At 39.1% G+C, this 26,072-nt stretch overlaps 1 protein-coding gene across 14 annotated transcripts in view; it reads right to left on the reverse strand.

Annotated features, from left to right (window-relative positions):
- The window catches only part of MAP3K15 (mitogen-activated protein kinase kinase kinase 15), a 101,166-nt gene extending 76,481 nt beyond the window's left edge, over nucleotides 1–24,685 (reverse strand). For 4 of the 14 annotated variants that reach the window (XM_061364555.1, XM_061364554.1, XM_061364559.1 and 1 more), the window contains exon 1: nucleotides 23,630–24,684. In XM_061364555.1, the coding sequence (XP_061220539.1) occupies nucleotides 23,630–23,957 (328 nt within the window). In that variant the 5' untranslated portion in view covers nucleotides 23,958–24,684. Of the gene's footprint in view, nucleotides 1–23,629 lie in introns of all 14 variants that reach the window. The other 10 variants (XM_061364549.1, XM_061364553.1, XM_061364548.1 and 7 more) reach the window with 5 other exon arrangements.
- Between the last annotated feature and the right edge of the window lie 1,387 nt (nucleotides 24,686–26,072).

The following is a 26,072-nucleotide window of genomic DNA, read 5'->3' on the forward strand; positions in this document are numbered from 1 at the left end:
GTCCAGTGGGCCCAGGAAATGAATGCAGATTCGGTTGAAGAAAAGATAACTGATAATAAATGTTTATTAATGAAGCAAATGTCTAAGACTTATCCAGTGCATAAGAGTATGGTGTTCAGTGTCACTGATCATTGGGTCTAAGCACACTCCCCAGTGCTACTGTTTTCAGAGTTACATCTTTCTTCTTGGTGAAGGCATTTTGTGAGTCACTTAACAATGCTATTATGTGACACCACAGATATCTGTTTCAGTTGTCCTATATCTTTCTTATGATTTATGCTAAAATCTTTCATCTACAATTCCTTAAACACAGACACGGGGCACTCTACTTCAACCATATATTTAGTATGGCTGATAAGAGACAAAAATTCCCTTAAACTTCCTGAGATACATAAAAAGAAATATTACAACACTAATATCTGTTTCACAAAGCTTGATTTGTTAATAGAAACATAAATGAATCACACTTCATCCCATTGCACTTCAACTCCCATCCTCCATACCAGGAAAGCCTGTTCAGCCAAACAATATTTTTGGACTTTACCTTCCAAATGTAGGTTCAATCTCTTTCATTACAGACAAGTGTGAAGCAAGAGCCAACTCTGACCAAATATTTTAATGAATAAGGAATTTATGCAATAATGAAACTTTTCACATAGCTCTAAATGACCAATGGATATGGTTACCTGTGTTAAGAGGGAAAGAGAGAAGGAGAAGGTATAGAACCCCGGTAAAGACAGAAGGCTTCTAAATGAAGTACAAAGATCTTTAACTCTGCATCCACAGGAGGGTGTGGAGGGATGGGAATATGCTTAATGTTGTACATGAGCAATTTTGGATGATTCTGGAACAGAACATTTGAACTCACTGCTTTGTTTCTGCAGCAGCAACTCACATTCAGATGAACTTATCTATAAAAACTTGGTGTTCCTCATTTCTTCTTAAGCATGTAGTTGCATGAAGATAGTTGTCTTTTGTCATGAACCCCCAAACTGAACTTACTTTAATAAGTATATGCTTGCAATTTCTTTGTCTAAGCTTTTGTTTCCATTGCAAAACAATTATTCTATGTGTATTTTTTTTTAATGCATTCAGGTAATTCATCAGTACTATTAGTACAATCTTGATTAGGTCTCTGCATTGTTTCAGCAGATGGCACATAAATAATTTCTTATACTACTGTTTACATATTTTAACACTAGCATGTCCTGAGAGACAAGGCAGGGGAAGAGACAAATAACCATGACAACTGAAATGAAGATTAGAGATCATTATTTAGGGCAAAACAGGAGACAAACTAATAAATAATTCAACAGGAAAAACATCATTACACAGGCTAAAACCAGAGGATTTATTTGGAATGCACATGAAGGCATCATATAATTCAATCATCTAAGCAACTTACAAGTCTTCATGCGAAGTTGTATAATTTATGGTTCTGCTAGTGACAAGAGAAGGGAAATTTCAGCACCAGGGTTTGGGACTAGTGAGTTAAAAGTAGTAAACAAGAGAAAATAAAGAAATAGCCTCATATAAACTGAAAGTTAAATGGAATCTAGGAGGCCTAATTGGGAAAAAAAAATAATCTGAAAAAGTCTATAACTGCTTCAGCTTCTAATCTAAGACTTGCCTCCATCCAGCCTGACCTGCGTAGAGATCAAGAATCTTAGTCCATTATTATGGATTAATTACTTTTCAGTATTTAGAACCTATCTATACATAACACATTAAAACCAACTAACCAAACCTGCAAAACACCTTAACATGATAATAGAAACCTTGTTGGAGGAAAATGCAGAACTCTATCCCTTGTTACTCACTAGCATCTCCATAAATTATGAACCTTTACATTGCTATTGTTTCAGATTATTGGCTAATTGCATCAGTGTCTTTCATAGTTAGTAAATAAACAAATGTGTTATCCTTGAAATCCACTGGAGAAAACTGTCAAAGTTATTCTTCAGAAGAACAACAATGCTCCTTAAATAAAAAACAAACTCATCATAACTATCTTCAAGAATCTGTAACTTCAGAATGCATATTCTGTTTTTTTTTCCTGCATGACTGCATGGTCCCTTATAGGAAGGAATACCAAAGTTTTTAGAGGGAAACAATTATGGTAAAATTTTAAGTGTATCTGAAAACTAGAACACCCTTGCAGCTTTCACTTAAGCTAAAATTAAAGGCACAACACCCTCAACTTCAGTATACCTTGTACTCCCAGAAACTGGGCAAGGGACTAGCTCAAAGCAATAAAGCATAGCAGTAACTACTCACAGAACTGGTAACACAGTTTTTCAGCACAATTTGTTATACCAGCAAAGTCTCAGTGCCTTCTATTAAATGCTAAACACAAGACAAATTTAATGTAAAGCCACTGCCGACATTTGTGATGCTATTATGGCTCTCACAATACATCAAGTTTTATTAAAATCTCTCTGCTCTAAAATCATGCTATTCTGTGAGAATTTGTTTGCTGGGAAAAAAAAAAAGAAAGAATTATAAGTGTCTCATGACACATAAACATGCAACTCTTTCTAAATTTAGGAATTTCTGGTTGCAGCCAAGAAGATTTCAATTCAGCCTCTCTGGGCTTGCATTACTATAGCCCGAACTTTACTAACTCCACTGGTTTGTTATAGAGCCAGAATTGCTCACAAAAACAAAACCCATCCAGGCAGTAATGATTTATCCTGCACTATAGAATTTCATATCTTATAACAACACTAAATAGCATTTTGAAAAACATTTCATATATTTCAGACTAGGCTTAACTTCTTGTAGATTAAAATCAAGTGCTGCACTTCTGTATAAATATTAAAAATTAACTGTAATAGCTTAGAAACTGTTATAAAGCACCTTTAAGAAGGAAGGTTCTTATAAATTGCAACCAACTTTTGCAAAGGAATTAAGTTGTAGCTGGAAGCTGAATACAAGTTTCAGCCTACTTGGTACTTCACAAAACGAACTACTTCACAAGTACGCACACTGGAGATCTGAAACTATTTGATACAGTGAGGGCACTTCCTTTGGAAAGATCCTTTAGTTCACAGGCAGGCTAAAGGAACTGAGAACTCAAATGACAGGAAATCTAAGAATTAAATTAGGAGTAAACACTCATTAATTTGGGGAAAAAGATTTCTTTCTGTTCACATACAGTAAGAGCTGAAGAAAAATCAGTGAGATCTCATGGTTTTATTAATGACACTCATCACGAACTGGAAAAAGAAGACAACTTTGATATTGGCCAGATAATTTTTAATTCACTACTTTAATTTTTTTTTTATTTGGGGAAGACAACAGACAAAATTAGACTCTGGTGTGTTCCATCCACACCCACTCTGATTATAAAATGAAGCAAAATCTGAACTTAGATGTATCTCACTCTTGACAGCTCTAATGGATTTAAGTGCTTTAGAAATTCAGAAAATCTGGGCATCAAATGGCAAAAAATCTGAAATGTGCTTCTCCATCATTTGTTTACTCCAGAAAACAAAAGGACAGTTGTAAAGTGGCAATTTCAGGCACATATTGTTTTACCAAGAACAGGACAGCACCTCTAACTAGTGTTGTCAGACTAAGATTGTCATTTACCTTTCACTCAGCTATGGCTTTAATCATACCTCAATCTGCCACAGGTTCTATGTTACAAAAGAATCAACTGGTGAGAAAGGTGCACCACACATCAAAATGTATTAGTTCTGCTCCCCTCACCTAGCGGCAAGGAAGGCAAGGGAAAAAAAAAAACGGAAGGCAAAGAAAAAAAGGCTAACAATTGGGGCCCTTATAAAAGTCAATATTATCAGAACAGCAAACTAAAGGAGGAGGGAAGTCAGACCTTTCTTTTACATTTCTTCCTTCCTGTATGTCAGATCTTGCTCTGGAAAGCAGTTTCACATCCTTCCACATGAAGGCATTCTGCTCTATGAATATGAATATTGTTGAGTGCTGAAGAAGTAATTTTAACTATGTATTAGCTGAGCAGAAGCAGCACTCTCGGCTAAGGAAAGTAGGCTGTTGAATAACTTTTCTGAAATTACCAGGCAAATCCAGATCCCCTCTGTTCCTAGGAAACTGAAAAAACTGTAATTTCCAGATGAGCCTTTCCATTATATGGCAGCATTACTAACTGCAACAATTAGGATGATTGCTTTGCTCCACTTAACACACAAACACATTAAAACTGGCAGTGTCCCACCTCCAAACACAGATTTGGGAACAGCTGCGTTAAGCAAAGGTGTCCAACTGGCACTGCTCAGGCCAATTCAGCTGACCCACTGCCTTCGTTTGGAAAGCAGGCACATTCATATAGAGGAGGAAGAAGGGTTGATATCCAAGCCTGTTTCTAACCACAGCATTTTGGTGCATGCTAGGGAGTCTTTTCACATGGCCCTGAAAGGCATCTTCCCACTTCCTACACACCTAAAAAATTTGGAGCACTCAAACTCATGCCTCTGAGCTCCCAAGGAAAAAGCTGGAAATACAGCAGTTTTTAAACCACCAGAATGGTTAGAATTTACCAAGCAAAGCCATAGCCTGGATTATACTCTAAAAGTGCAGATAAGAAAGCTGGTACACTTGTTTTCGTGTATAGATCGCAAAAGTGCCTCATACATTTTCTCTTTAAACTATTTGGGAGAATCTCCAGCCCCCTCAAATGGCACAGGAAGGAATACATTTTGGATAGCCATCTCATTGGTGGCAAAATGTGAAGTCCAAAGAAACAGCCAGCAGAATAATGCAGTGTGGAAGAAAGAGGCACAGGTAGCTGTAGTGAAACCAGTAATAAATGCAAGCAGCACGTACACAGAGCCTGAAAGCATTTTAATGTAGGTAAGGAATGCAAAATCCATAGTTATTTTAAATATTTGCTTTAGTCATAACCAGAAAGAAGCTTATTGTTCATGAGATCAGTTCCCACCTGTAACCTTTTGTCCTTTTCAATTTCAAATACCAGCCTTTGTCAACAACATCTGAAAATCTTAATCTTAGGCTATTTTAGTAACATAAGACAATATACCATTTATTGGCAATTCCTATCCAGTAAAATTAGCCCTCAGGATACAGTGAAAATCGATCAACCATCTAAAACAACGGAAAGGACAAGACTGAGTGGCCACTACTCATCTCTGGCTTTCATATTTCTGTATGAGTACCTATTTCATACAAACTCCACAACAGGGTTACATTCAGACCCAAACTTTACAGCCGCTAATCATGTTAGCACTGTGGTGTTACTTTACAGTTGTACTCAGATATGGCATCTTTCATCTGTCCTCTGGTACATGGATCACACATTAAAAATAGAACTAGAACATATTTTTCATGCTTCAGTGGCATTTATTGAGACTCAGGAGAAAGTAGTGCTTAAAGCTATTCATTTTTCTAAACTATGACCAAGTATTTGTGCCATATTTATAATTGATATATATTCCTTAATATCAAAATAACCATCTGTTCCAAAAATGAAATCATCCAGGAAACTGCATGTTAGTTAAAAGGAACAGAATGACAGCCAGTGAGCAGCACTGCCAGTTCGAGGAGTTGCTCTATAATCTGAGTTCTCATTTATTTTTATGTTTTGGGGTTTCCTTATTCATTAGATACATCACCTGAAGCTTTCAAGTCTTTGAGCTGCAATTGCAGATTAAGGATTTTTTTGTTAAATGGAAGGAAGAATTCTCCCAAAAATTTCGGATACCAAAAGCAAATGCTTTAGGAAACATTTCAGATATTTCTTAAATATAATTAAATACACAGTAAAACTGAATTCTAAACAAGGCAAAGCACTATATTAAAAAAGAATGCAGCTCTACCGATACTGAAAAGCAAAAACTGTGTCAAAAGCATGCCTGTACGTCTTATTTCCTTAACTGTGCTTTAAAGAGAGTCTCTCAACTCTGCCAAAACAAAATACACTCAGCACTCATAAGAACTGGTGTGGGAAGAAAAGTAATGAAGTTAATGTAATACATAAGGCATCCAAACTTAGAATGCATTTCAATGCTTTTGCACAAATATGAAGGAGAAAAATACTGTATGACTGGAACAGTGAAACACCTGACAATAACTTGTCATTCAGAAACCAGCAGGAATTTTTTTTTTTTTTTTTTTTTTGGTAGAACTGGCAGTTTAGGGAAAGAAGGAAGCAAAGAAATAATCCTCAAAGAACTTTTCTTGCAACACTGAATTGCAGAAGTTAAGAAATAAATAATTCACAGTAAAGGGTGTATGCCTAAGCTTAGAAGTTGCTTAATGTTTTCCATGACAAACCTTTGTTTTCAGTCCTTTTTAACTTTGCCAGTCTGCTTCAGGTTGTTGTTTATTTCTTTATAAAAGAGTCAATTAAAAACAACCCAGTCATTTCTGGGACTCTGCTGGAGAACTTATTTTTCTGGCTAATGTTAAACATCCTCTCTTGCCAAATTAAGAAGAATTAGTACTTCCAAGCACCAAAACAGGAATTTATCAGCTGTACTGGGCTGTCTGGAAATACTCTTGTTAGCCTCATGAAACGCTGCTCACTCCAAAGCTAAGAGTTTGGCAGTGAGTTGGGCAGAGTCACAAGGGAGATGTTTGGTCTCAGATGAGCCAGTCCTCACTCCATTTTTAACACAGAAAGAGGAAAATCACTTTTAGAGCACCATTCATCTGATCTGTCAGAAGTCTACTTTAGATTGGGATGAACTGCAGCCCAGAAGGGCCCATTTCTCTCCAGTAAGTATGAAGGGAGCCAAAGCCATCTGCAGATACTCACACTGAAGGTGTTCAGTGCTATGAACCCTCTCCATGGAGCCTTGAAAAAACATAATTAACCATTAAGGCATTTCAGTCAAGAATATCATCATGTCAGCAGATTTTCTCCAGCAGATGTTCCCACCAGCTGACCAATGAATTAGTGGCCAACAAAGTACTACCACTCTCTCATCAGTACTATCACAGTCTCTCTGCCTTTGAGAAAGAGAAGGTAGAGCTGTCACAATTCAAACCCTCAGCTAAGATTTCCAAAGGAGTCTCTGAAACACCAAAGTCTTGCTGGAGCTCTCTGTTAAGGTGAGAGCACAGTTCTGAATTCCAGCTTACAACATTTGGTTTGGCTGTCAATAAATGATTATACAACTGTGCGAATGACTGTTCTTTAAGAGGCTTTATGCAAGTATAATCTCAACCTGAAATCTTTCCTGGTACTCTCACAATCTGACTGTAGCCTACTGGTCTATGGATGAAGTTTATAAACAAGTTGAATTCTCAATGAAATTACCTTCAAGCCAAACATAAGCATTACGTTTCCCTGTAAGGCAATGACATTCATACTAAAGCTAGTAACAGACTTTACCTTTCATACCACAGATTACAAGGTCCTGGGAACAACATAGCCTCAAATCTGAGGGAGCTAATTCACAGTGGTGTGAGAGATCACACAATCAAAGTCACGGATCTGTAGTTACCAACCACAATTACATCAGATGTGTCCTGTCAAGGTCTGCACACTGCCAATAAATGAAAAAGAGATCAATATTTATAACATTTCTTTGTAAAATTACAGCCTTCAAGCTCCCAGGTAAGAAGTCGAGAGAGATCTCATCACTGGAATCTTAGTCGTTTGAGCTAAGGTTTCATGGCTCAGGCAGATGAATGCTTATGCCTGTCTGTAACTCCTACCTCTTTCCCATGACCCAGGGTCTCTGGTTCTCTCTCTTCCCATTCTAACCTCCCCTTATCCGTCAGCCTATATTTAGCTTGATAATTCCAGCCCTAACTTTGTGCTAGCGCATTAGTAGACAGAAGCTCTGTAACTATAGCTTATCAGTCCTATGAGTGGTATCAGCTACCAGGCTCCTGCTAGCCCCCTGGAAAAGTACTTTAAAAAACTGCCAGACTTAGAAAACTTGAAAGAAATAAAGGTTAAAAACTAAACTTCATGAAAACTCAATTTTTACATATCATATAATAGAACATACTTGCATCTGTAACTAAAATATTCAAAGGTGTAAGTAGTAGAAAAGACTCTGGGCTGAGATAGTACACAAACAAACACCCCAGATATGGTCATCCATACTGCTTTATGATATTATTTCTTGAGTGCCCAAACAAGTAGTTCAATTTATAGTGACTGGTTTTCAAACCTTGTAAGCCTGCACCCAATGGAAGGAAAAAAAAAAAAAAGGAAATTAAGGCAATTCACTATTGCAGGTTGACATTCATCATTTGACCATGTCATGTGAAAAACGACAATTATTAATCACCATAAGTTTCAGGAAAAACAATTCTTTCTTTAAAAAGCCAATATACAGCGTAAAATACTCTGTACTCACTACTTAATTATTATTAAAATATGCTGAAGAACCTTAACATTCTATGAAACTTGCTTTAAACACCACAGCTCCTAGCAAACAAGTGACTGTGGGGTACATGGTGAACAAAGCAGTTCCAACCTCCCTCAGTGGCTGCACAGGATAAGCGATGACACCATGGCAGAGGCTGACAAGACTGCAGGAACAGCATTATCATGGCTTAAGCAGCTGAATGCTTGCCTGAATGCTTCTTTCTACCCTGCAGCTGCTGCGTGATGCTAGCCTAGTTACATAAAGTGATATTACAGAGGCGGGCTTGGTGACTATACAGTTACTACGATTCTGATTTTCAAGGGGGAAAAAAATAAAAAACAAAAGTACCCTACTAGAACGCAAAAAGTGTCTTTATAAAACAGGGTCCTTGTTTTAAAAACAGTTTGTAATAAACCAAATGCCTTTAGAGAGAAAAAAAAATCCTGGTATTTTAATTAAGTTATTCCCTTCTATCATCCAATTGTCCTTCGGTGTGAGTTACAATTAAAATAGTCTTTGATTTAGCATCTGTAGTCTTCCCTCTGCAAAACAATCAATATCTCTGAATCCTATCTCAAGACAGATATTTGCATTCCTGTGTGCTCATTCAATCTTTATACCCGAAAGAATACTAAAGCAGCAGAATTCAAAACTAAGAGTATTTAAATATTAACAGTTCTTTCCCTTTTTGTTATTCACAGACATTAGGCAAATGAAGAATCCAGAAGCCACTCACTTCTCACTTTTTCCCGAATTCATTATCATTAATTGAAAAAGGCTTCCAAATCTGTGTATTCAGGACACTACAAAAACACTTACCCATCACCGATGATCTGAGAAAGATACCTGTTCAGTAATTTTCCCTGTTTATATGCTCTGAGTTTGACATAGATGCTAGACAGCCATAATGAGTAGATGTCTCACATCATACATTTTCATTATGCCTGGTCATTAACAATAACATTATTTCCTAAATTTTCTCTACAAGCCAAAGATACTAAATTCTACAGGATATTAATTCTACAAAAGATAAATTAGTAAAGATACTAATTCTACAGGATCTGTCATTTCTCTGCCCTACTTAACAACAGAGAAAAAAGAAAGAGCAGAGTAAATTAAAAACAGGCACTTCGCACTTGCCTGCCATACTAGTAGTGTGCCAAGCATCACATGAGATTATTTCCACTGCAATGTTTACTAAAGCTGAGCTAGCCAGTTGACAAAGCGGACAAAAAACCCCACTCCAATTCTGAACCTCATTTGAACCTTGCTTGGAGTTTGGGAGGGAAAATGAGAAAGGTGAACTTTATTTAACTTTTCCTACACCTCTGCACTTTCTACACTGGGTCATAAGAGGCAACGAAAGGGAATGAAGCATCAAAAAAAAAAAAAAAAAGAAGAAAAAGATTTCTTATGAGATAATCTGGACAATGTGAAATTAAGAAGAGTATGAAATTCAACAAGAAAGGCTGTCCCTTCGTCCCAACTGCAGACAAACCAATTTCTAAGCTAAGAAGGTTTAGATAAGCTCCAAACTTGAAGACATTTATCCAAATTAAACCACTTGAGAGTCACCCATCATTTAATACTGAATACCTTTGCTGGGAGCAGGAAAAACCTGCCAAATCTGCACATCTCCAACAGGTCACACACTGGCCAACAACATATATCAAAAACACTTGAAAAAATAAAATTACACTGAGCTTTATCTTCTGCCCAAAGAAATGTAAGAGATAAGAAAGGTAATTTAAAAAATTCCTCCTTATATTGATAGACTCCCAAGGCTGTCATTTGGGACCCACATAAAACCACAATAAATTATGCAAAGTGAAAATATTAATTGAGGAAAGACAGCATTATTAAAGTGCAAATGAAAACAGAATTTACATAAAGCCACAGCATGTTCCATGAGCCAAGAGACTTGCACCTACATATAGATAGAGAGTTCTTGATTTAATATTCTGGGTGCTGGGCAGATGTGGATTCAATCTGCAGTTTTTAACTTTCCTGTAAACAGTACAAGCTTTATGTGCCAGCCTAAAAAACTGCATGAGCAACTGAAAAAATCCTTATGTACCAGTGAATATAGTAATTTCAAAAATTGGCAACATTCATTAAAAAATGAGAACAGTCTATTTTAAGGAGCTAAGTAATGATCAGTAAAACCTAGAATTTCAGTACAATCTGATCTTTCCAAAACAAGTCATGATCATTATCTGCCTAACCTATAACTATCCTATAAATTAAAAAATACATTATTACTTCCAGCATGCAGACAAGGAATACTAAGCATGAAGACAGATATTTGTTATCACAGCAGATCCATTCTAGGTTTCCCTACTTCTTAAAAGAGATTAAGACTATAGCTAAAAGATACCCAAAACTCATCATTATAGGATCTCTGTAGAGTCAGAGGAATATTACTATTTCCACTCTGTGATTAATCAGACAGAATGAGTCATATGAAACTGTGATTTTACAAGCATTTATTAAACATAGTGTAGGTTGGTTCACCTCAAAATATACATACATGCCCAGTTGTCACAAGATGAATCCCAGCACGGATGCTTACAATATCTCCATTTAAATATTCAGTGGTGTGTTCTTTTCTCTTAACTTTTTCCTTGCAAATTGAACCCTACAAGTATTGTTTAGAAACTGAATCCACAGCTTAAGTTTTCACACTGCTGTTTGAATTAGCAGTCTATGAGTAAAATCCCAAACACTTCATGAAATCTCTGGCACTTCTTGATGGAACATCCTTTTCTTCTAATTTTGAGGAAAGACCATAGTCAGATTTGGGGATTATCAGCAAATAAGAATAAATAAATTAGTAATTAAAAAAAAAGAAAAGAAAATGGGGGAGGAGAGGGTTTAGAAGCAGTGAGCAAGTTCTTCTACTAAGTAAATTTTCCCTTTTGAAGATTTATGGATTCTGTGCATTGCACCTCCTTGTAGAGACGATGGGTGCCAAGCCATAATATTAAGACAGACTGCTTTACCCCAGGTTCATGCATATTCACCCTAGCACCACTTCTCTGCATTGCCCAACCAATCACAGCGTAGTGTGTTATAATTCACAAATCAGAATTCAGTAGTGAAAAAACAAACACCCTAAAGTTTGTTATATTGGTCACTCTGTAAGTAAGTTTATAACTTTAAACTGTCAGAAAAAGCCAATCGCAAATGATTGGAAGAACTTAGAGGCCTATGCCTGTAAATAAAACTTGAGCCATGGAGGAGGGAGAGCATTGGATTTTCTACCACTAGAGTCTGTGTGCTGGTTTTACAAACAGTTTCAGATGCAATAAGGAAAAAAATACATGAATGATTTCAGTAAGGCAAGCAGTTTCTAAGAAAATGTTTTGGAAATCTGTGGTTTTGTGCAAGGTGTCCCTGCCCATGGCAGGGGGGTAGGAACTAGGAGTTCTTAAGGTCCTTTCCAATCCTAACTATTCCGTTATTCTATATCAAGTCCTAAGATACAAGTACAGAGTCCTGAGGCATTCTGATGCACATGGGCTGTGTACCTTCAGCATACATCAGCAGAATCTTCCCATGAGTTCAGATATTGTCTGATTTTACTTGACTAAACTACCCTTCATTCAAAGATTAAGTTCTCCTAATCACAGCAATGGCATTAATTGTGTGTGTAAAAAATAAGCACCACTGGAATGTTCTTTGGTAACGGAGTACATCTCATGATTATCTTATTACCAATCTCAAAGACACAAAAGAAGACATTACGTAATTCCCTCTTTGTGCTGCTTCCAAAGAAAGGATGTTGCATGTCACATTCACCCAATTCTGCTGGAGAATATCCAGAGTCAGTGTCCTGACAGACTGTCATGTAGTTATGGACCAAGCCAGAAAACTGGAACTGTGCTTTTACAACAGAGTTCTCGTCTGTGGCCAGATCAGCCACAAAGCTGCCTCCTTCACCATCAGAGCCATCTTTTTTACTGCAGCATGACTAGGAGACATCCAGGCTATTAGACAATATCAGTGGACACTTACCACTTTTTTCTTTGGAACTAGAGTTTGTCTCCTGTTCCCTAGCTGGAATTAAGTATTAGGCTTGCAAGACAAGACTAAATCAGCATATTTTTTTCAAAGCATTTGTTAGAAGTGCTCAAGGAGTATGATAACAGTATTTTCATGAATAGCAGCATATGTTCCAGAAGGAGGAGGGGTTCTATTCAACACATTCTAGCATTCATTTTCCATGAATCCTTAAAGATTTATCAGCTTTGATGAGACAAGTCAAAGCTAGGGTTGAGTAACTACCATAGTGAGATCTAAGGCCCCACAGATGTATTAAACAGACAGGATGAAATAGCAACTGCCACCACTCTCAGGGGCTATAAGATGGGAACTCAGATTTGGAAGGCCCAACAGTATATTGCTAACCTGTACCTTGTGAATGTGGGAGTGTATCAGGGACAATAGATAATGGTCCGTGGTGAAACACACAAAGATAGAAAATTACTGTTTGTCCACTTTGGCTCCTACCCGGAGAGTCCTGATTTGGCTGCTCCCCGGAAAGTTCTGCTTTAGAACTCCCCAGAAAAGTCTCAACCTTTGGAGAACTTTCTAGATAGTGCTGGCCACTTCTTCCGACATAGGCTGGCCCCCTGCATCAGAATGAGTGTGCACTTTTGTCAGTATAAAAGCCCAAGCCTCATGTGATGCAGGGAGGCAGGCCTTCATACCACCCACAACAACGCTGCCTCAGCGGGGACGTTCGCTAAGGTTGAGCCTGCCACCTCGCACTGCCATGATGATTCTCTGAGCTAGTTTCCTGGTCATCTTCACAGAGTCCTTGGGGTTGGTAAGATAACCAAACATCAGAGAGATCCTCTACTGCATCTGTTAGTAGCTCTATATTTTCCTATATTAATAAACTAGTTGAGAGTTCTCTGTCTCTCAGTTTCTCTCACCCAGAATCCTTGAACTCTGGAACAGGGAGTACGCAAGAAAATTTAGGTTTAAGATCATGAATTCTGAATATCCATGTTTAAAATTGTCCAAAATACCAAAACTTCAGGAAATAAACTTATTCTCAGAAGTATCTTCTCAGAGGCAATCATTACTGCAAAACAAGGAATCTAAAGAGGCATTCAATGGTAAAAATAATTAAAAAAATAATTAAAAAATACTCAAGCAGTCTTATGTGCCTTGCTTACAACCCAGAAAGGAAGTAGAAGCTCAGCTAAATAAGGAAGCCTAATGTCAAACAGTAACTCCATTGTAAACATTAGCTTTTCTCCTGCAAATTTTTATTATTGACTAAGATTAGAGCAGCAGAGATGACTGCTCGAGCACTGTTGGAAAGAAACACAGAACACAGCCTTGTATTGGTTTTATTCACCAATTCCCAGCTCCAGTTTCATCTTGTCACTCTCAGAGGAAAGGCAAAACTAATGAGAAATCTCTCCCCTCAACACATAAAAATTAGCAGAATTAAAAAAAAATAAAAGGAAAAAAAAGCAGCTTTTTCTTCTCTTATAGACTCACAGAATGATAGAACAGTTTGTGTTGGAAGGGACCTTAAAGCTCACCTAGTTCCAACCCCCTGCCACGGGCAGGGACACCTCCTACTAGACTGGTTGATCAAAGCCCTGTCCAATCTGGCCTTTCTGCAACTGCTGTGAGTGAAAGGCAGCAACAGGAGTGTTAATGCAGCTAGTCTCACCTGAACGAAATTATTACAGGCAGACATTTTTCTGCATTAGATAAAACCTACGCCATTTCTGGGATTGCTGAGGCAAAGACAATTGGTTCAATACAATTTCTTCTGGCTGAGCTAGCTACTAAATATTTGAAACTAATTTAAAAGGGGGAGAGGAGAGGGGATAGCAATGAAGTAACAAGTCACTATCCCAGCTGTAAACAAAGTCAGGGGAGAGACATGGAATAGAAATAAAGTAACAAATAAGTCACTATCCCAATTCTAAGCAAAGTTCTCCCCATTATTTTCCCCACAATCATTTTCATGAATCTGATAGACAAGCCTGGAGGCAATGGAGTACTGCAATTTGTGAAAAGCACTGCTGACACCAGTAGAAAACTGATGATTTTTAGGAAAAACTCATTATCATGCTCATTTACACGGAAATTTGCTTGTTTTCTGGAACTAATGCGCTTTGGGCTTAGACTTCAAAAGCTTTAAATATCATGTGAACAACATTTTTCAAATTGTTGAGAAACCAGTGACCATCAGTGGTTGAGCTACATTTTTGTGCCTGCAACATGTTTTCCTAAACAGGAGAATCACAAACATAAATGGCAGAGAGTCTAGACATTTCTTTCCACAACTTGATTCAAAGTGAAACAAATAAATATTATACTGAGTGAAACAAGGTTAAAAATCACCTGGAGATGGCTGTATTTACAACTACCCTTTATTTCTTTCTTGAAAGAGATACTGAAGGGTTTTAAAACATAATTTAAGCATAGAACCAGTATATACTACTATAGACACAATTGTATGTGCACAAATTCAGTTATGATAAACTAGAGCACTTCCTTTAATACTGGATTTTGCTATACTATCCCAGATCAGCAGTCTTAAGCATCATTACTGTTTTGGATTTGTGTCTGTCATCAGAGTCCACTTCAGTCAATGAAAGTCCATGCTTACTAAGGCTGGGATCTTGACAGACTTATACCAAAGTTTAAGTGCTCAGAGAATATTTGGGAAGTTTCACTTCTACCACCTTAAACACCACAGCAGAATCATTTACCCTGTCAGGCAGAATATTATGAAAGATAAAAAACAAAAAGCAAGCACAGTTTATTATGACAAAGTGATCCAATACTTTTAAGTGTCAGAATTCATGTCCCAGCTTTGGGTTCCTCCTTGCAGACTACAGTGATGCTGTTTCTGCTCCTGGCATAGATCTATAGCCACGCCAGCCTCCCAGGGAAAGGTGAAAGTAATTGTAGCACTCCTGAGAGAAAGATGACAGGCTTAGTGAAATCATGCTGTGGGACATGATCATACTTGACCCATCAGCTTGAATCACCCTGACCTCAGCAGAGACCAGCACTGTGCTGTTTGCTGCAAGCCTGTGCCAGAGAGCAGGATAAAGCAACAGCTGCACTCCCTGCTCTTGGCTCATCCTCAGGCACACACATTGCTCTTCAAAGGTAGTCTGAGGCTAAAGCCATTCACACCCATGCTGAAGCTGCAAGGAAAACAGAGCCTACCACGTTCACAAATTTCATCTGCAAGTGGCAAACTGTGTTGAGGTCCTCTTAAGAAAGATCCTACACCTATCTTCACTGTTTAATTTCAGCCACACAACATCACTGTAGCGTTAAAAGATGCAGCATCTAGGCCAAGCAAACTGCCACGTGGCTGCTCCTCCATGTCCATGGAAGCAGCAATATGCCCCCAAGTATCAATGGAACACACATTTGCAGCCAGTGAGTTTAAACTTGAGGCCATCTTATACACAGAATACAGAGGAAGCCAAAAAGTCTGGAGTTCTCATCTGAGTTCTGCACCAAGTCCTTGCACATCAGAAGAGCTTTACTCAAGCTTTAATGTCTGCAAACCAAGAGCATTAGCTACTTTTTAACTAGGCAGTACATCAACAATTTTTAACTTGCAAGTGTAATTTGATGATTAAAAAAGCAATGTATGATTACACTGATAAAAGCAGAACATGACTGCAGAATATATAAGATACAGCCTATCTATCATAATTATGGGAGCATGGGAATAAAAGCAATGTAATTAACCCACATAAGCAATATTTCTTCTTTTTTTGTTGTTTTTTTTTAACTTAATTTTGCGACATCAGGTGTTACAGAACCAATTCTTAAATCTAAGAAGAATATGATACACACAGCACAGCAAGACTGAACAAGCGTGCAATCACTGCAAAGGGGATGAGCAGCCAGGAATCAGGCTCCCACACCAGCAGCCTCAAGTGCCCACCCTGCTTGACTCAAGCCTGCCAGCCTCATTTACAGCTCTCTTCAGGAGCAATGTGGTGTCATTGAGAATCAGCTTGAAATGCAGCAAGGCAAACCCAGAGATCTGCTTGCTAACATCTCATGGTCAAATGGCACAGCAGCTGCTTTCAGACTGACTTAGGAGCTATATTGAAAAATACGTTTCTATGTCATTCTTAAACAAAACAAAAAAGAGTCCTTTAGAGTTCGCTGACTGGTATACATAGGCAGCATGGTTCCCCCCTCCCTCCCATCAGTAATCAGAACCATGATTACTTATTTGAAGAATTCCAGAAAATGCTGCAGAAATGTTTAATTTCCCCCAAAACATTTAAGCAATATTTAAAAATATTCAAAAAATATATAATCAAACAACCTTAACTGCATTGTTTTTAAGGGCCATATGCGTGACAGTAATTGATCTTCAGATCAAAGGTAGCTCAAGATAGATGCAGTCGTTCGTCTCTTTGGAATAACCCTAAATGTTCAAGTTTTCTAAAATATTTGTAATGGGTGTAATGGGTGTAAAAGCTTCTAAATAAGCTTATTTAGAGAGAATCAATAAGACTTCTAACCATACAGTGGGAAATAACAGTCATAGAGTAAATTAAAACAAAACAGAAACACACACAACTTGTATTCCAATCAGGAAGAATATTCCTTCTAAGCTGATTCAACACCTCGAAATCATCAGATGTGTTCCTAGGTATACACAAGCCCCAGTGACACAGTGTCCACAGTCAGATTCTGGGAAGCCTTCTCAGATTTAATTTTAAGCTCAGGAGGACAAAGAGACAAGCAGAGAAGATAGATGTAAGCTGGGTTTTGATTGTGTTACTGATTTTTTTTCACACAGAGGAAGGAACAGTGAAAGAAAACCTGCATTTTTTTTTCCTTTTTTCTTCGTCCAAAAGTTATGGCACAGAAATGAGTCACTTTGCATAGACAGCGCATGCACGTGTACATAACCTCACCTTAGAACAATGAAAGAAGTCCAAATTTGCATTGTTAGCACCAGATTTTGAGAGATGCAAACAGCTTCATTCAAAGCTTTGTTCAAAGGTAGGACATGTAGGTCTGGATTTTCAATGTCTCTTTCCATATGACCCATCACTAGAGAAAGATGTTACTTCCAAAAGGGGAAATAATAAACTATGATCTCTTTCCCTTAGAGAATCAGGGTATGTTTCTTCTTGCTTTTAACAATTTCATCATTCTGTGAATACAGTTCTGATTCTGCATTTGGCCCATGGCAATATACCAAAGGAAAGTTAATGAATTCCACCTAACCTATTTACAGTTATTTATTTACATAACCAATGCATGGTTATTTATCTGTATGTTTCTAAGCTTGTTCAACTGACATTAAAGGAGCTATTTCATAGAATACACGCAAGCTTAACCAAAGTGAAGCCTTCCAGTTTACAGATACAAGAAGCAACATGGTTGATACAAAGACATTTTATGGAGGTGACAAGTAGAAAATAATGCTCCCTACTGTTGAGAAAAACATTCAAATCTCTGAACGCAAATAAACATTTCTGCAAGATTTCATGTCGGAAATGGACCCCAACTAATAACATTAAATCAAGATATACCTCTTGAATGTACTGCATTTGTCACAGCAGCTGAGATATCATAACAGAGTAACATACAGACTTGATGGAATGCATCAGGCATGTTCCTGTCATTCAAAACTCACCTCAAACACTTGAATAGAAAAGAATTACAATACCGGTATATTACAAGGTCTTGTTATCAGAACATTTATTTCAACGGCACAGTGCAGAGCTTTGCTTGAAATACCTGCAGCTGCTCTAGATGTGCAGCACAACCCAAAGATAAAAGCCCTGGGGTTGTATTAAAGCAGCACAATGTCCAACTTAGCCATCCCTAGCCTTTCAATCACCACGTTCCCATTCCGAAAGTGGTTGGTTTACTTATCTTCACATTTCTGTACTCTGTGGTATATACATCTCCCAAGATTCAAAGCAAACACACTCCTAGCTGCTGAGCCAGTTGCAGGGGAAAGAAAGCAAAGAAAGAAATGTAAATATTCCAAAAAAATAAAAGCAACCCCTGCTTGCTCAGGTAAGCATCAGAGAGCTGACCCTTAACCCCTTCCCCACTGTTCACTGTCACACCCAGGGGCAAAGATAAATTGCAGCAGGAAGGTTTGTCCAAGTTTATTCAAGAAGTTATTGCCCTCAGCTGTCATCCTCACCTTCCTGTCAGAGGTTACAATCCCTGTAACAGACAGCAAGACAAGCATGTGCCTCCAGCTCAGCTACACTAGTTACCATGCATATATTACCTTACACTAGCGACAAATGGTTACTGCACCCTGACATACTAGCTTTTGGGCTGAAGAAGCTGAAGCATCCCTGTCAGTTGTGAAGTGGGAACACTGGCCTTCAGAGGGCAGAGGGCTTCAGGGCAGGCAGCTGGATATAAGCAAGAATGATTCCTTCAATGGCTGACAGTGCCTTAAAATTAGGATCCAGAACATACATTTCCTCCCTCTCCTTTTGTGGTGTAACATGAAGAAAAAGATTTTCAGGGACAAGAAATTAGGGTTATGTTAAGAAGGGTTCAACTATGGCACAGAAGTAAGGAGGATCCACGTTTCCGTCTCTGTCTGGGCCCCCTCCCAAGTCTGACTCTGTGTGAAGATGGGAGATGGGCATCAAAAAATGCATTTTAAGGCTGCCTCATCCTGCAGGATGTTGGTCAGAGAAGTTCATATGTAGCAAAAAAAAAAAAAAACAACCAACAGAAACATACTTCAAAATATTCAACTGCACTCACAAATGACCTGACATATTTCCCTTGACTGTCAGAGGAATAATTGTTTTTCCTCAGGCAAACTTTAGCTTTATTCCTCAGTACTTCAGTTTCTCTCTAGCTTGTCTTTCTTTCAGTCAACTTGCATCCTGCAATGCAGTCACTGTGACTTCAATGACTGCAGTCATTTCTAAATGCTTGTGGTCAAAGGGTCAAAGAAGTATTCCAAGCCTTGGGATAGATTACTGTACATCCCTCATGAGGTAAAAGGACAATCAGCTACAGAAACACAACTGCATAGAATCAAAATGGGACCATCCAAAACTATTACAACTGTAGAGGCCAGTCCTCCACTTAACACTGTAGCCAGATACTGTGGCACTTGAGGCAATAAGCCTTGCTAAAGTTTCAGGTAGACAAGTAAAAGCTACATCCCTTTCTATCTAGTATCACCCTTCCATAGGTACAAGTCAGACATTTAACTGGACATTTGTTTGCTTTCTTTGTACATTTAGAACTGAAATATCTTTTGCAGCTGTGGTAAGAGCACAAAGAGGCCGAATCCCTCTATCTGTAACATCACTAACCAAGCCACCCTCACCTTTTCACTATGCCTCTTAAGCTGTTTATGAATGCCTGTAGTTTGATTTTCTGCATGGGATAATTCTGAAGAATTTAAAAATCCTCAGCCTGTAGGCTCACATTTCCTGTGTAAAATTGTTTTTATTGTGTGCAAAAAAGCTTCACACTAATGCATGGTATCTGTGGCTTTCAGTCTAAAAACACTGCCTCTTCCTCTGCCCAGAGATAGTGTATGCAAGCATCCTTGTTGCTTCTATGTTAGTCATCTATTTCTGCATAACATAAATTACTTTCTTGACAGCTTCTAGCACTGACTGAGCAGACACTCCTCATATTTCTGTTATCAAGCTCTTACTACACAATTTGTTGTAAGTTTGCTCTCCCAGGTGTCGAAGTTCCCCTTTAGCAAAGGTTCTTAGAAAGTCCAGTGATTTCTTAAGATCATTCTGTATTTCCTGCTGGTCTGCAATAAACAGGTAAAAGCATAAGTCACACCTCCATGATAAGATTTCAAACGACGGGGAGTGAGTAATGAGTACACTCAAGGAGAAAAGAGGTAACATACTCTTATTATGGAATATGGGTGTTTTTGTAGCACTCAGCGGTTTACAGAAAAATCACCTACTAGAAAATCAACTGCAGAAATGAAAGAGGTTCCTGTTGATCTTCTGCTTTGCACTCTGTCCTTAAAGTTTGCTGGTACTGTCACCAAAGATACCAATTCCAAGAACCACTGTATTATAGATTCATATTAAGTAAGAGAGATAAACTTACTTGAGGTGGGGAGGAATCTTACGACTCTAAGTAAATGGGCTACAATTTCAGGCAGACTGAGGAAAGCGGGTAATGGACAGCACTTTTAACAAAGACCCCGGTCTGTAGTTACTCTTCACAATGAGATGGACCTCACTGCTCAGTCTTTAAGCTTTAGGACATGGTTAAGGTTCCAACTAGCAAACTAAGAAATGGCTACAGGCAAGAATTCCCACTCTCCTAACAGAGAAAAAGGAATTGCTTTTCAAAGTACTGTACATGGTGTATAGAAAGTAAATATACATTATAATAGACATCTTCAGCATGGAAAACATCTGCTCAGTATCTTACATGGGCAGTGATAATACTTTTTCAGATTGTTTTGCTTTTAAAGTAAACACATATTAATTTCCTAACACAAAGTTCATCATGAGCTGTAGGATTGCCCATATTAAAACTCATTCTTAACGTTCTTCATTAAGAACTGAATACATGCCAACAGTCCCAATCAAGCATATGCTCTAGAAAACATAATATAGTAACAGTATCTGTAAGATATAGAAATTAAAAAGGACTGATTTTTTAAAGATTAAAAAATTTGCAGAGTAACAGATAAAACAAGTTGCATGTAAATGAATAATTATAATGTTCAGAATTTTTGGAGAGTAGCTTGATATGTATTCAAAACATCAAGCAGGGAGAGTCCACCAAAAAACAACACAGAGCAAGAAAACAAGAATAAAAGTATGCAACAAAAGCTCTAAGGAAAAAATGATAAATCATTGTATATAAAATGAGAACTAGAACACTTTAAAATCCATTGTAATGAGAATCCAGTATGAAATTTAGGTCCAGTGCTAGCTGACATCAGAAAGAATAAATTAATAGAACAACAACAGAAGGGGGGGGTATATAAAGATAAAAGTGTAATGGATACTTTTTTGTCACTTTGCAGAATGAAGCAAGAAGATGCAAATACTCCACACAACACTGCTAAAGGAATTTCCCCCATCTTTATCATGTAGCAGGATGAAATAAAGCGGTAAGTACTAAGATAAAGACACTTCAGGTCAGTATACCAGCATAATTTTGCAAGTTTAAATTTTAGAAGTTTAAAGGTTGTGACTGGATATTTCTCTGAACAACAGTGTTAGATATACCTTAGAAACTGGGAAAACTCAATGGGACAGATGCCAGTACAATCTGACTACTTTTAAGAGAGATAAAAAAGAACTACATAGATATTCAGTTGAATAGGCAACAGTAACTGCAGCAATACAAGAACAAAAAAGCTAGTTAAAATGTTAATGCTAGAAGAGCTACTTATTAAAATACTGAAACAACATAGAGCAAAATAGATACTCTATTAAAACTATTGTTTATACTTAACAGCTTTTTTATTACTAAGGATGTCTGCATTTTCAGGGTAACATTGCAACTAATGCAAATATAATTGAGTTTCTCTTAATGCAAATAACTTGCCATTAAAGGATGTTTTGACCAAAAGCTTTGCCAAATAAAGGCATACATTACACCAATTAAAAAATTGCTTCCCCACTGATCTCAAAATGTTGTTACTGAAAAGAAACACACAGAAAACTTATTTTGAACAGTCTCCTTTGAAACAGTTCCTGGTTCAGGACTATTAAATTAGTTCAGGACTATTCAGTTAGTCTTTAATGGACAGTGAAAATGGTATAAAGTATTTGCTGACTAAGAGTGTAGCGTATCAAGTAACAAAGGACTTTACTATTACAAAGTGATATTAATCACTGATAAAATTATCTTGGTCCTACAAGATGACTTGAATGTTAAAGTCTACAAGGGTGGGCCATATTCCCACTCACTTCAGAATGCAGCAACATGAAAAATAATCTTAGTTAACTGTCTCAGGCTGTCAATACAATGCAGAGCAGGTGTGTGCAAATACATTAATAGGGCTATTAGTAGAAATGAAGAAATAATTATGCATTGATGAGTATAACATTGTGCTTACCTTCAGAAGGGCTTTAAAAATACTGGCAACACACAAAGAAATTTCATGGTTGTGTACTAAGACACACAAAGAAAATATTTATTACACACTTGTCAACCTTGGTAGTAGACATAAAATAAAATCCCCTGACCGGGAAGTTAAACAACAGCCAAGGGTGTAATGTTCCTCAATATCTGGCTGATTTATCAGAGGATGAAATGGACTCATCATCGTATGAGAATTTAAAATAAGATTGAAGTTTCAAGAAGTGTTCTTTAACACATCTCATGAGAAAAAAAAAAAAAAAAGTGTCTTCTTGTGAAAATGGATATCAATATGGACTTAACATTGGACTTTCCCTTTTGGAGCCTGTGAATCCCCCACTTTCCCAATGCCTGCTCATGCAGTTATGAGAAAAAGTATGTCTGCATGTCTGGAACAAGTCCACATACCTTGATTAGTTTTAATAATACCTATTGAGTCAGGGGCTTCCTCTGCTTGCTCAAAAAGCTCACAATTATCTGCCACAGTGCCCAGCCAGCCAGATGGATTTTGATAAGTAAGGAGAACAGCTTTCTTTTGAACTATCAGACACCCATCACCAGCTGGAGCCTGGACATGGTGGGCAATACTCAGAAGGCTTCTTCATCAGGGCATGCCTCTAGACTTCCTTGTCCAGAACAATGCTGGATCACTCTGATGCTGTCTGCGTGCAAGTCAATCTCACTGTCCAGGGCTTGAGTTAGAGCAGTGAACATGAAACATCTGGCTTACCCAGATCAGACTTCTGGCTGGCCTGTCTTCATGCTGTGTCTCACTCCCAACCAGCTGTAAGAGGGCTCTTAGGAAAACATATTAGCAAGAGTTTTGCTACTCCTTAAGGCTCAGTTGGTACTGCAGTCCTGACAAAGTCCTGTTGAAGCATCACAAAGTGGTGACTGAAAGAGCTGGTGTAAGGGCCAGATTTTTGTCCTTACACTTTCTCCTCCTCCGTGTGCAGGACATTCCTGAAGACCGGGCTCTTGTTCCTATTACCTGAGGTTCCCCTAGCAGCCATTCTCCTGTCGCCATACCCCCTCTCAAGACCCCCACCACAGTCTCACATTTGCCCCACTCCCCCTCTTCCCTGACCTCTCCGGCACCACCTTTACCGGCCCTTCCCCACCTCGGGCCCCACACACCCTGGGAACGTGGCACCTGGCGAGGCCGAGCCTGAGCCCCCTCCTCAGCCCAACCTGCTCACCCGCGTCGTAGAAGGCGTCCAGCACCGCAGTCTCCCCGAAGTCCAGCTCCCCGAAGTTGACCGTGCAGAGTTGAGCCCCCTCGGCCTCGCAGGCCCGCAGCAGGCACTGCCGCGCACCGGCCTCGGGGCTCCGCGCACCGGCGCCCACCTTGGGAGGGTCGTTCAGCACGTACACGGCCCGAAGGCAGCGCGACCTCGCGGTTGCAGCGCTAACCTCCGCCGCCTCCCCTCCTCCTGCCACCTCGGCCGGGCCGGCGGCCGGTACCTCCGGCTCCGAGCAGGGGTGCGCCGGCTCGGCGGCAGCGCTGCCGCCCGCGGGGCTCTCCATGGCGGCGTCGAGAGCCGAGGGGAGCCGGTGGCTGCCGGCAGGTGCTCTCAGGCGGGGCCGCACGCCATCGCCAGCAGTTGGGCGAACTCTGGCAGGGCGGGGAGAAGCGGCTCCTTCTCTCCCTGAGGCTCTTCCAGCCCCGCCGTGCCTTCCAGGGTCAAGCGCCGGGTTTACTTCTGCCACCAAAGCGGTACTGGGAGGGAGGAAAGAGGCAGCACCGTCGGGGCGATCGCTGCTGGTTTATTACTTCCCTTCCCCGCCCCTCGCAGTGCAGGCTGTACCCTTCGTGCACCGCCCGCTACTCCGCTGTTAACTGCCGTGGCTGTTGCTATTTTACACGGAGGCACCGTGCGCCCCGCTCGGGTTCCTCTGAGGGTGACAGGGTTAGGTCAAGGCCAGCGGGCTGCCGTGTTTTGCCACGCAACCGGCTCCTCTCATAACCCGGGGGTCTGTCCGCTGCTGGCATCTTAGAGCCGCCCTGCTTTTTAAGAAGCAAACGCAAACTGCTACCGCTTCTTTCTCCCTCAACTCACCGTGTCAGAGCTTTCCCACAGACTACACCAGAAGTTTGGATAACGCTTCATCCTGAAATTCGTTCTCTTTTCTTTAAAATCTCCTGTGACCATGGCAAAAACAGCTCATAGAAACTCTGTAGCACTTCTGTCTTCTTTCTAAGAACAAAACAAACTTTGAGCATCTGGTTTCCTAGCTCCTCTTTCTATCAGCTGAGCAGATGACAGCAGTGCCAAAGCTGGCTGCTGCTTCACCCAGCAAGAAAAATTGAAAGGCGGTGTGTGGGTAACTTTGTACAGCTGCCTTGTGCCCCAGCAGTCAAGAGGACACCACCACACCCTACAGAGACCACAACCCATCGGCAACCAAAGGAACAGTGGAAAATTGCAGTCCTCAAGAAAAAGAAGTCGTATTTGAAATAGTAAACCTGTCTGGAAAGCTTTTTCATCTCATTTCCACCCACTGCCACAGAAGAGGGTTTAAACAAACAGCATCTTCTGTTTTGTTTTGACAAAAGCACTAGTACATGAGACTTTGGGGGAAAGATACACCATATACATACTCCACAGCTTTCCTCTTCAGGCAAGAGTAAAACTTTCTATACGACTATGCCATCATCTAATCTGCATTTGCAAGATACTCTATGTGGACACAAGCCTTTGACCAGCAAAAGGCACTAACATGTATGTTTATGATACTCCTTAATACAAATCCTACTTTGTATTTTTTGCCCAATAAGAAAGTTTGGTTGAACAGCTGTCATTAAAACTTGAAATGAGAAATACAGTATTGGCAAAGTGAAGGGATTATTTGCACAGGAAAGGGCTTATTTTACTCCAGAACATTCTTAGGCTTTCAGCAACCAACATGCAGAAAACAAATTGCAATTTAATGGGTTCAGAACAAGCGATGCATGGTGTAGTGCTTTCTGTAATCATGAAAATTGTTGAAGTGTCAATTTAGAACAAATATGTGGGCTGGAGTTGCTTAGTGGGATGCCACTGAGACATAACAAATAAGCCTTTTCTGCCTTCCAGGGATTATAAAAATGTAGTTTGTTGTAGGTCTTAGACATGTCTTTGGGGTTCATTTTAGAGTTATTAACATTTGGTGCCATTTTAAACTGATTTCTGAGTGGTCTGTCTCTTGGTCTTAAAATAGAGCAATGGTCTATCTTAGTAGATACTTCATGCAAATATGATGGACATTTTTCCCTTAATTATATTCACTCCTTAATTATATTCCTTAACCCTTTCCTAACAAACTGTCATGTTCTGAATATCCATTTTCAGTAATTTCACTTGTAATTTGCTCAGTTTGCATGGCTTTGCTCTTTTGTGTTTTTTGTTTTTTTTTTTTGTTGTTTTTTTTGTGTTTTTGTTTTTTTGGGGGGTTGTTGGTTTTTGTTTGGTTTTTTTTGTTAGTTTTTTTGTTGTGGGTTTTTTTTTTGTTTTTTTGGGGTTTTTTTAGGCTAGAAATAAAAAGTATTTTTAAAAACAGAAGCTTCAGGTTACATACTGCAATGAAGTCCAGAAACTGCAGTTCAGTGCTGGTGTGCCCCACGTTTCCACTGAGCAACAGTATCTTCAGATCTTGCAAGTC

The sequence above is a fragment of the Neopsephotus bourkii genome, unplaced genomic scaffold (assembly GCF_033783945.1).
Source record: "Neopsephotus bourkii isolate Nb327-2 ecotype Australia unplaced genomic scaffold, CSIRO-AGI_Nbou_v1 NB_1234, whole genome shotgun sequence".
NCBI lineage: Eukaryota > Metazoa > Chordata > Aves > Psittaciformes > Psittacidae > Neopsephotus > Neopsephotus bourkii.